Source organism: Carassius auratus, chromosome 1 (assembly GCF_003368295.1).
Source record: "Carassius auratus strain Wakin chromosome 1, ASM336829v1, whole genome shotgun sequence".
NCBI lineage: Eukaryota > Metazoa > Chordata > Actinopteri > Cypriniformes > Cyprinidae > Carassius > Carassius auratus.
The window spans coordinates 32,627,475-32,639,938 of record NC_039243.1 but is presented as its reverse complement, the minus strand read 5'-3'; the positions used below and the strand labels follow the sequence as shown (position 1 = coordinate 32,639,938).

Here is a 12,464-nt window from a genome sequence, read left to right as displayed (position 1 = left end):
AACAAGTCACTTGATCAGCACACATCGAAAAAATAATAGTTTTGCTACAACAGTCTGGCATTTCCATGACATAAATGTAAACTCTTCATTAAAATGTAGCTTAAAAAAAAAAAAAATTTTTTAAATTAAAAAAAAATTATATATATATATATATATATATATATATATATATATATATATATATATATATATATATATATATATATAACTAAACAGAATAAAACAATATAAAAAAAATAAAAATATAACTTTTTTGGAAGACAGTTTCTGCCACAAAATAAAAAGACAGAATATTATAATGCATAAAATAATATATAAAAACTTGCAATTCTCAGAAGAAATGTCATTGTTGTGAGACGTAAACTCACAATTGCAAGAAACAAGAAATCCGAATTGTGACATAAAAAGACTCAATTTAAATGTTTTATTACATGGTGGAAACAAAACACAAAATAAATTACAAGAAGTAAACTCTGAGTTAAGTTTTCACTGACAACTCTGATAAAACAATTCTGAGAATTCTGAGTTTATTAATAAAACAATTTGGTTAAAATTATTATTTTTTGCGTTTTTCTGTGGCAGAAATGGGCTTCCATAATCCTTTAAGTGTTTGCATAGAATGGAGAGAATAAAACAAAAACAAACCAAAAAACGTGTTGGTCACAATATGCACCATAATTGTGAAACAGTGCTCCTTTCTAATACAACACCGCACACTTTTGCAAACACAAGACTCTTATTGCAGTCTCTTTGCGTTTATAGGCAGAGGATCAGATACTTTAACACTAAAGAACAGGATCTACCTCTGGGAGACTCCAGCTGCCATTAATGATTGATTCCAATGCTCTTCTCCCAAGGTCTTCCAATTCATTGTTTGAAATACAAAACACATCTTAGAAATGAGGATGATAATAACAAGACAGGGTAATAAAAATGGAAAGAGCCTCAAGAGCAGAGTTGATCAGGTGAGACGAGCTGCCACAGGAGAAGATGACCAGTGTTGTTCAGGATGATGCATGACAGAACAAAGTAGTTTTGACGGAGGTCAGAGGTGACTAAGTCATGTTCCTCATCAATCTGTTCTGAGGATGGAAGCTGGCAGGTCGTGCTGGTTCGGAGGGATGGATCACAGAAACAAGGCTAAGACGAGTCAAGGCACAGCGTGACAGAGCTCTCCCAAACATCAGTCTGGCCTCACTTCCTGTCATTCTCATATACTCTTCTATTTGGAAAATATACTACAAAAGCACTACAGAAAATATAAACTACACTTGTTTTTTCTTCCTTTTTTCAAATATATATATATGTATATTTTTCTGTTTCTTTTTATTTGGGTCTCAGAAGAGCTGGGATTCCCAGCATTAAGAACCTTCTTCATTCATACATGGAGTATTGCACAATGCACTGCATATATATACTGCTGAAGAATAAAGGCGTCAGGAATTATGCGAGTACGTTACGGGGAAATGAAGAAAAGCATCAGTATGATTTTCTGACAGTAACTTTACATGCACGGCCGGTCATGCAGTTTTAACTTGTCGGTTTGAGTGTAATACTCACAACTGAAACAAAACAGCTCTGTTCATCTTCTCACGTCTTTCAGACTGGGGCCAGAATCAGTTCATCAGCTTTCCAAGTTTACTGCTACATCATTTACTACTGATAGTTTTAGATAAAGACTTCTACACAGAGGTAAATGCTGAAATAGAATCCACGGATTCCTAGAAGTGCCCTTTAGTTTTGTCCTCTCGCTCCTGCTCCGTTAGTCTATTAGTGTGCATGATGCTACTTGCACTTTTCTTAGGAACCACACAAGAATCCTCTTCAAACCCATGATGCAAGATGAACTGATTCACAAACCTAGTGAGCTGCCTACCTAGATAGCATAGATTTACTCCGCACTTTTGTTTGTTTTGTGGCAGCGTTTACATTAATGCACTGATCTGATCTTTTGATCATATATGTTTTTTCCCCTTTTGTTTATAATCATATAAGACACGACACAGCGTTTACATTCACACTAGAATAATGATCACGTTGCTGCTCAAAAATACTATTTAGAGTTCAGTAGAACCTATTTTAATTCATGAAATCACAGGACAGCTTCCTGAATGTTTGGAGTGGCTCAGATGAAACAGTGTCGGGGAAAGTAACTAATTGTGTTACTTAGTTACAGTTTATGGAATGTAATGCGTTACTTTTGTGTTACTTTATTTCACATGGGCTGAGCCTCTTTATTTGTTTTAAATAGAAAAAAACTCTTAATGTACTAGTTACTTGAAAAAAGTAATCTGATCATGTAAATCAGAACGGCGGCGATAAAATGAATTTTTGTGTTTATAAATGTGCGACGAATTCTGATGTTAGTTATAAACAAATCTGATTTTGTGCAAGTGTAAACGCGGCCAGAAATCCACAGTAGAATCACATAAGCAAGCCAATTCCCTTGGAGTTCAGAGGCTGTCTGACATCAGAAGAGACGAGTTAAAACTGCATTACCACACACATGTTCTTTCTAAACCACATACTGCTCGTCTGTGTATTTGTGGTGTTGGGGAGGGTTTGATATAAAGCGTAGCAAGAGTTGCGAGTTTCCCGAGGAGTGTAAATCAGCCAGGTGCATCCTGCCAGCTGTGAGGACGGCTGATGTGTATGATGGGGAGGTCACACTCGTCTAGCAGATGTGAGCCTGTAGTCTGCAGGAGTGTGGATGGTGTCCTCCATCGCTGGAGCTGCTCTGCAGGCTGTAGTGGTCTTCTCCATCACTAACACTGTGCACGCTCTCACCTTCACCTGCTGTGAACTCCATCCCCTCGATGTCCACGTCCACTTCTGTACACACACACAGAGAAATTAAAACTCATCAGCAGTGATCTGACCAATAAAGGAATATTCAGTCTTATGATAAGCCTGATTTATAAAGTGGATAGTTCTGATTGGCTGAGATGTGTTCGCAGGTGTTTTACACAGTAACACACACACATTTGTTTACTTCGGTGTGTTGCTCGGCAACCACTTTGTAACAACCACAACTGTTTCTGGGGAACTACATTGTTTGGCGGAAGAATACGTTTTATTTTGTGAAACCTTACTAGGTTTATGGAATAACCGGTTTATAAAACGCAAGCCGTGGTTTACAGCTGTGTTATAACAGCTCTGCTTCAGAACTCGTTTCACGTCTCTTAGCTGGTGATCTGTCAGCTGTGCTGTACCTTGCTCAGAGTCGGTGTAGATGGTGGAGCCCATGCTGTCGGTGCGAACGCGCTCCAAGCCCTGCACAGACAGCTGCTCCAGACGCCGTTTGAGGTAGCGGTGTTCTCTCTGCAGCTGCTCCTTCACGTTCAGAGCCTTCCTGTCCTGTTCCTCCAGCTTCTGCAGAACACATGTTCCACTGATCAAACCACAGACACCACACTTCATGACCTGCGTCATCGAACAGTCAGCGTGAGCGTGCAAGAGCTGTTCCTTCTGAGCTGGAAAAGGCAAACGGTCACATTGACAAACACAGATCTTTGCAGCACGCAGGAAACCCCACAGCTGTGCTCAAACACGAACTAACAGAAAAGAAACCAGCGGCGGAACACTTCCCTGTGTTCAGAGATAAATGAATCAGGGACTTATAAAAGTGCCTGTGATAAAGAAAAGAAAACTCTAGCTCTTTCAAAAAGTACTAGGCCTATTTAAAGAAAGTTTAAATTAAGTGATGCTCAAGATGTCATTGGGTGTACGCTTCAAAACATGTTAATGCACAAGTATTATCTTTTAAAAGATCTTGGGATAATTCTCCATAAAATGTAAGTCCTGTCATCATTTGCTCACCCTTCATTTGAGTTTGTTTCTTCCGCTGAACACAAAAGAGATTTTAAAGAATGTTGGGAAACAAACTGTTCCTGCTTTAATAAACCCTGCCGTTTAAAAGTTTGGGATCAGTAAGATCTTTAATGTTTTTTGATTAAACTTTGGATTAAAAAAGGCTATATAAAAACAAACTACAGTTTTCTATTCTAATATACTTTGACATTTAATTTATTCCTGTGATCAAAGCTGAATTTTCAGCATTTCACAAGATCCTTGTGTTGGAAACAGATGTTTTTGGAGCCTGTGATACTTTTTCAGGATTCTTTGATGAATAAGAAGTTAAAAATGAACAGCATTTAGTCCATGTAGAAATCTTTTCTAACAATGCAAGTCTTTACACAGAATTTCATTCGTTTAACGAGGACAACAGTATCACCCAAAAACGTTTTCTTCATCCCACCCAAAAATATTAACATGAATCTTAACTCAAAACATCATTTTAAGCCGGAGTAAATCATGTCAGCATCTGTGGAGTCATCTGAGAGTGACGTAATCTTCCCGTAGACAGTCCCTGACGAACTTCCTCTCTGACTGACACTGCTTCCAGCTGCTCTCACACAGAAACACGCTGATTCGTTCGTACCTTGATGTGCATCTTGGCTCGTTTGAGCAGACTCAGTGTGGTGTGACGGGAGCTGTCAGGACCCAAAGGCACGAGCCGTTTCAGCTGCTCCAGGTACAAGCGCAGTTTGGCACGTCTGCAAATAAAGAACAGGCTGCAGTGAAGAATTAGCCTGGGATAAATTTAGATCTTCTGATTCAGGATGCTGTGGTCTGCCGACACAAAGCTTGCAGGTTTGATGCGGTGCAGTCGTGACTAAGATTAACTAGATTAATGAGATGGTGATTGCAGCTGCATGTAAGAGGACTGCTAACATTATGCCTTTTTTCACCATTTCAGCTTTAGCTAGTGTGTAATGTTGCTATTGTAGCATAAAAACAAGTCTCGCTATTAACTAACTGCTTATTAGCATGTGTATTACTTGCATATTGGCTGTTTATTAGTACTCATTAAGAGCCTTATTCTGCATGAGCATATTTTAGATCCTAAACCCCATACCTAACTACCTACTAACTATTATTAATGAGCAGCAAATAAGGAGTTTATTAACTGTTAATAAACTGCACACCGAAAGCAGACAGAGCAATAGAATGCTCCAATCACAGAATAATCACTGAAGCTCTCAAAATCACCTTTTACTGTGGGTCTCTGACGCGGAAAGCATTTATTAAAACATGCACTTAGATTAAATTAAAGCAGCACTGCAGTCTGTGCTCAGTAAGGTCCTCTCTCATGTGGGAACACACTGGAATTATTATGTGCATTATTTCTTTGAAATTCATAATGGGTGCCAATAATTGAGGAAGGGCACTGCAACTTGGAATATACTTTATAGTTTTGATAACCCAGAGTACACAGCAAAGGCAGGACAAAACAAAGCTGGACTTGAAACTAGAAAGGTTAAATATGTCCAAGTGGACCTACAGATCTCAATCCAACCGAACATCTGTATAATAACACTGCAGCTGTTCACAAAACAATCCCCATGCACCTTGATAAAGCTGGAGAATGTTTGAAAGAAATTAAAGAAGCAAGATCTCTGATAGCAGTAACTCCTGCCAAAGGGCTTTCTAACACGCTTTTACTTGAGTGGCAAATGTTGTTATTGAATGCTTGACATAAAAAGCCAAAAACACCTGAAAGAATACAAATAAAAATCCAAACACAATGGATATGATTAGAGATCTTCTCTGCATGGAGCCCCTGAAATGGGTTTCCATCTAAAGATGCTTTTATGTTAAGAGTGTATTCATTAAAATAATAATAATACATTTTTTTTAAATGTGAAAATTGCATCTGTTATTATCAATGTACAGTATAATTTATATTCTATATAAAAAGTATGGTTCTGTACTTTGTGTGTGTGTGTGTGTGTGTGTGTGTGTGAGAGAGAGAGAGAGAGAGTGCGTGCGTGCGAGTGTGAATGCGCGTGTGCGTGCCTGTTTATGCGTGCATGCGCGCGTGCGTGCATGCGTGTGTGTTTGCGTGCGTACGCGTTTACGTGCGTGCGTGCACGTGTGTGTGCGTGCGTGCGTGCGCGCGCGCGCGTGTGCATGTAATAGAGCTTTTAGAATTCTTTTAGTTTTCATATCTGACTGGTGTCAGATATGAATCTGATTGATGTACTTTGTGTGTACTTCTGTATTTTCTGTACAATTTGATTATTTTGTAAAGTGTCCTATACAACTATACAAATGAAATGTATTATTATCATTATTAAGAAGTGCCAAACATAATCATTTTCTCTTTCTCTGTAAAGAATTGTCATAATTTTAATTTTACATTGCTTTAATAAGGCAGACAAACCTCAGTGTCATGCACAAACATAAATTATAAAACCTTTCAAACCAAGAAGGCTGTGCATCCTTCGAACAACAATATCCAGCCACAGTATGACTGTATTCAGTGTATAGCATGGCCTCTCGTATCTCTGATTAATTACGACTTAAAAGCATTAACTAAAAATATGATGCTCCAGAAAACTGCATGACATTGTTTTCTCCTTTGTATTTCTATTCATCTTTCCAAAAGTGTGTCATAAACCTGCCTGTATGGTTTTCCTGTTTTTCCTAATGGTCCATTCTGAGGAAGGACATGACTGAACATATTTCTCAAAGAGGAGAAGTAATCAATTCTTTAAACTCAAGCATGTGACGAGCAAACTCCCAAGATATCAGCACGAGGGAAACAAATCTCACACATGAAAACACGCTCGACCTTAAAGCCATCTCAAAGATAAATGTCGGGTATATCAGGAATATTCTTACCTGTGTTTTTCCAGCTCATTGTGTGATGACCTGAACAGGAAATAAACAAACGCATAGATGAGTTCAGCTAATAATAATAATAATAATAATAATAAATCAGAAAGAAGAACACTGACTTTTTACTTTAAAAGTACTAAAAAAAATAAAAATACACTATATTAAAATAGAAATTAAAGGGGCAAGAGTGAACAACGAACAACTGCCAACAACAGTAATGCTTTTATAATCCATAATATAATTAATTAATTAATGGTGATTCGTATAAACATTCATCATGTTATGCCATGTCAGCATCAAAGGCTATGTTCATGGAAAAAAAAATTATTTAGAATAATTTGATAACATTAGTTAATTAAAATAATTTAACAATATTATATAAAAAAAAAACATCTATTAATGTGATTTCTGGGTAAAAACAATTCGTAATATAATGTAAAGACAAGACACTCCAAAATAAATAAATAAAATGTTTTACAGTAAAACAATGCAATAAAGGCACTTTATTCAACAAATTATCGCTGAACCCTAAAATGTGCAATGTCATAAATAATGCATTTTCAATTGGAACGAATGCATGAATAAATGAATGTATGCTCCCTGGCTGTTTGGCTGTTGCAGTGCTGAATTGAAGATTGCACATAAAACACAATGGTTTGCATTTCTTCACTGTGTCTAGTAGTTTGATATCAGTGTAAGTAAAGCAAAATAAACACTCAACGACGCAGAGGAAATTCAGCATGCTACAACACATTTCTATTTTAGTCCAGGGTATGAATGCTGGCGTGCATGATGGGGCAATTACATTTCCTCCAAACAAAAACACACAAAACCCAAGGACTGTAATGCATGCAAGATAAAAACAGAATATGTGGGTCACTGCATCAGTTGTTTGTTGTACGCCAAAGCTGCAGCATGCAGTTTCTGCACCACTAGCGTCATCATTCAGGATTGCAAAAATAAAGATGTCATGTTTCCCTTACAATGCATGATGAAATTGCCGCACATGATAGTTAAAAGTACAGGATTAAAATACAGGCACAATGTTAGTAGAGAGTCTCGTGCAGAATTTTTAGTGTCAGAAAAAGTCCACAGTGTCGGCACATTGTGAAATTTAGGAAAGCATTTCTCAATTAGTATTCCAAAGTAAGTTTGGTAAAATAAAATAAAACATCACAGCTGTCCTGGAAAGCCCTAATTCCAGTTTTCCTTTTGTCAGTACTTTCTATGCATACGAGGGGGAAGGGCTGCACACTAGGCTCCTGCTGTTTTGCTTTGACATTGCAAGGAAAGGAGACTAATGCAGCAAAACAGATCCAGGGGTCAATGCTCTCCAGCAGCTGACTTGCATCTATTCACACCACACCCAACAGTGAGAGATTGACCACACCTACTGTCTATGACATGACATGTACATGTGTCACATTAATGCGTGCATTTGTTAAAGTCAACGAGAAGTTAAAGTATGGACATTTATTCTACATTTAGCGTTTGTATGCAAGAATGCATGAAAAAAAAGTTTGACAAATTGTATGCATGCAAGCTTTAGTCTTGAAATATAACATTCTAGCGTATTTTCATCCAAGTTTCCAAGCCACTTCACCACGGGCCTATATGTGATAAATGCTTAAAATCTACCAGTCGTTGCAGTCGTCTCTAAAGAACAAAAAGTTGTCGGTCAATGAGAAGTGTGGTGCTTCTACGTGACAGTGACTGCGCTGAAGAGATGACAGAAGTGGAGAGAGAAAGCAGCAGAGTTAACGCTGTACGCGTGGCAATATTCATACACAGCCAGATCCAACAACCAAAAATGGCGATTGCATGAAGAATAAACATCTTTTGAATGATTTAATTATCAGTGCCACTGTACTGCATTTACCTGTTGTTGTGGGGTTTTCTGGAAATGGAAGAGGATTTCGTTTTCTTTCCGGAAAAGTCATTGTCGAAGGGTAAAACAGACGCGTAACCGTGTTCAGCTTCTGGTGAGAGAGTGAACAAAACCAGCATTAAATACAGACGTCAACGCAAAAGGTGAAGTTAGAAAGTTATGCACTTGATGTGTTTTCATATATGACCTGTTATGCTTCTATCAGCTTAATGTAAAGCATGCAAACACCCGGAAAATGAAACGAAGTCAGTTTTTATCAGAGGATGGGACGAAAGACATGCACGTAAGCCAGAGATCTCTGATTATTGAATATTTATAGGCTCGATAGCTATGATGCCATCGTCCTTTTGGGCTTGGATTAAATGCACTTGTTCAGCCGGGAGGTTTAGAACTAGTGCAACAACAACTATAAATATATAAAAGACTTGGACCACACAAACATCATTAGGATATATACCTCTGTCTCTTCTTTCCAAATACTCAGCTGCCTCAAGAAGAAGAAGAAGAGAATTCAGTTCCATCCTGGTGTAGGCTATATACAGAAATTAAAATAATAAAAAAATAAAAATAAAAAAAAACGTAAAGTGCAATGTTTAACAAAAGGTGCAAAACAAAGGGGGAAACTAAATTAACAAATAAACAAAAAAAGCTCGATGTGGACAGCTTTGCTCTGAGTCGTAGAGACTCTCAAAAGTGAATGCAGAGCAGACTGCACATAAACTAAAGGCTGAGAGTGAGCGATGGCTTCTTCGTCCAATCACACAACAGCAAAAAAGTATTAAAGGCGGGACCTGGAAACATTTGTATCCAATCAAAGATTTCAAAGAGAGTTCACAGGAAAGATGTTGACACATTGTGAAAAGTCACATGATTGGTTAGTCAGTGATAGTAACAATGTTGCAGCCATGCCCTAGCAACAGTGCGTGTGACTCAACCCCTAAAGCGCTCATTGGTCTGACGAACACTATGCGAGCTGCTGATTGGACGGCGGGGATGCTGGGCGTGTCTTCCTGTAAGCCCGTATGCTGAACTAATGACTGCCAAAGTTGCCTCTGGAAGAAGTCAGCAAAAGGAAATGTTCTTGAGAGTCAGGTTTCTGATCGTTTTCTGAGCTACAATCCCATTACAATACTTCTGCAACTCACTTGTTGACTTTTACAAAGCAAGGTGTTAATTAGTTCATAATTATTATCATTAAATGACACCAGCAAAGTTTGATAGAGCAGAAGTCCAGGGCGCGGTCGGCTGTGACACCATGGTCATCCTTCTGCACTTTTCTTTTCTAAGTGGCCACTTTTTAGAGCTTCAAAACAAGAATTTATAAATAATGCAAAATATTTAAATACATTTTTCTTATTTTGTAAGTGTTTATTGATATTGGGGGTATAAAACAAAAGAAAATCAAAATTGTTTGCAATAGCTGGAAACTTTATTGCTATAATGTAATTTCATGACAGATATAAATGTTTTAAATGCTCCAAAAAAATCTCTTTCTTGTGAGAAATTTTAAAAACGTGTTTAGAACAAAGTTGCATGTCTCACACACACACACATACACACACACACACACACACACACACACACATATATATATATATATATACACATTTCTCAATGTTAACATAAGTTAGCAGGAGTATGTTAACTTAATTATTTTAATAAAAAACTTAATAAAAGTATTTGTAAAATTTTAATTATTTAAAATATTTTTTCCCCTGATTTTGTAAGTGTAAGATTTTGTAAAATGTTTTGTGTGTTTTTATATATAAAAAAAAATATTTAATTATTTAATAAATTATTTGCAATAACTGGAAATGTAGTAGCTATAATGTAATTCCATGAGAGGTATAAATATTATAAAAACGTTTGCTGCCGATGATGATAGTCATCACGTCAATCTGGATTTTTTTTTTCTTGCAAGAACTTTGTGTTCTTGTTAACAATTCAGCAGAATTTGAAAAACAAGTGTTCAAAACCAAACGTTTAAGTTTGCATGCCACAAAAAAAATTCTAAGGGTTGTTAACACAAGTCAGCAAAACAAGCATGTTAACTTATTATTATTAGTAGTATTTTGTCATTAAAAGTTCAGTTCACCCATAAATGATTAAATATTTTAAAAGAGCTATAGGCCAGAAACATGTCATCTTCTGTGGTTCTCAGTAAATGGAATGAAATGAAGTTGAACATATAATGAGAGATGTTTCATTTTGGTTGAACCGGCCTACTCCTTCTAACAACACATGTGTTTAGTGTAGAAAGAGCTGGGGTGTTATCAGGATCATAAATCAGAGAAAAGGGATTGTAAACGTTACTCTTGTAGACTGGGAACTGAGAGACGGGGGAAAGTCAGAAAAGGAATGAGACAGAAAGTAGAAATGGCTGACCTCCGCTCACTCTGTGGACAAAAACACAGCTGTTTCTAATTGGTGAGTCGACTGCTGACCTACATTCTGCTTGAGATTCTGAGCTCAGCCGAGGAGACGGAGAGAGAGAAGAGGAGAAAACACAGAAGAGCGCACACATAAAGTATGAGAATTATTGGTTTAATTTTATAAATGAAAAATTATCTTTAAACAGCTTTATGTGATTTACTATGCATTTAGAAAGCAAACAAATTAACCACTTATTTGTATTAATTTAATATCTCACTCCAGGTCAAGAGGTCAAGTCTGGCTGGTTAATATGAGTATTGTTAGATAGCATAGAGTTCCCTGAGAACATCAATCCGGCCGCAGGGATCCAAATCATCATACGCTCTGAACAGCCTTTTGTTCCAGTGAATGTGATCACAAAATAAAAATATACCACTGTTACTAATATAATTACAGGCAAAATAAATAGTTGTTATTAATAAAAACAATGTGTGTGTGTGTGTGTGTGTATATACATATATAAAACATGCACTTTTTAGCATACACCCAACCCTACCTCTCATAGAAAACTTTCAGCATTTTTACAATTTATTTTTATTTTTTTGTTTACTTTATTTTTACACCAGTTTTACAAATGAAGACGTACCCAAAAATGTAGGTTTTTGGTAATGTTGTTAGGTTTGTCTCACTTTTGTTACAAATTTGTCCCCAGAAATGTGGTTAAGTAGGTACACACACACACACACACACACACACACGCACACACGCACACACACACACACACACACACACACACACACACACACGTTTGTTTCTGTATAAAGTGTGTTCATCCCATAGGTGTAATGGTTTTTATTCTGTAGAAACTGTATATTCTATGGCCCTTCACCAACCCTACACCTAACCCTAACCCTCACAGGAAACTTTGTGCATTTTTACTTTCTCAAAAAAACTCATTCTGTATGATTTATAAGTGTTTTGAAAAATGGGGACATGGGTTATGTCCTCATAAGTCACCCTCTCCTTGTAATACCTGTGTCATACCCATGTCATTATACAGAGTTGTGTCCTGATATGACACAAAAACAAGATCACACACACACACTCACACACACACACACTCACACACACACACACACACACACACACACACACACACTTTATATCATTTATTTCTGAAAGAGTAAGTTGAGACTAGGTTGTTAATTAATTGGGAGTAAGTACTAAATAGCATTTTCATTTTTTTGTTGAACTACAAGATATAAGCACATGAGTCATATCTGTACTGTTTGTATGCAAGAATGCATGAACTGAATTTTGGGGTTTTACTTTTTTTTCACTACAAGAAATATTCCTCTGAGCTCCATGAGGGAAAACTCCTCAAATGTTGGTCTGGACATGTCATATTTTCTGAAAGTACCTAAATCTACGGCTATGATGGATGTCTAGTTGAGGTTTTTATGTTATTAATGTCTCCTGTGCTCTGGGTCATCCCCCAAACCCTGTTGGACATGAGGGC

At 37.0% G+C, this 12,464-nt stretch overlaps 1 protein-coding gene across 1 annotated transcript; it reads right to left on the bottom strand.

Moving 5' to 3' along the window:
* Nucleotides 1–255: 255 nt before the first annotated feature.
* Nucleotides 256–9,322, bottom strand: LOC113108124 (max dimerization protein 4-like). Its single transcript, XM_026270960.1, has 6 exons — nt 9,030–9,322; nt 8,564–8,663; nt 6,688–6,717; nt 4,442–4,556; nt 3,213–3,372; nt 256–2,832 (listed from the first exon to the last, which is right to left on the bottom strand). Exons 1-6 carry the CDS (start codon nt 9,091–9,093, stop codon nt 2,675–2,677), a joined length of 627 nt encoding a protein of 208 aa, XP_026126745.1. The 5' UTR covers nt 9,094–9,322; the 3' UTR covers nt 256–2,674.
* Nucleotides 9,323–12,464: the final 3,142 nt, after the last annotated feature.

Bases quoted from the DNA above. Each gene is read 5' to 3' on its own strand.
- LOC113108124 (XM_026270960.1), bottom strand. From the start codon at position 9,093: ATGGAACTGAATTCTCTTCTTCTTCTTCTTGAGGCAGCTGAGTATTTG. The intron at 8,664-9,029 runs GTATATATCCTA...CTCTCTCACCAG, and splicing joins TTTGGAAAGAAGAGACAGAG to AAGCTGAACACGGTTACGCG. The intron at 4,557-6,687 runs GTAAGAATATTC...CTTTATTTGCAG, and splicing joins AATGAGCTGGAAAAACACAG to ACGTGCCAAACTGCGCTTGT.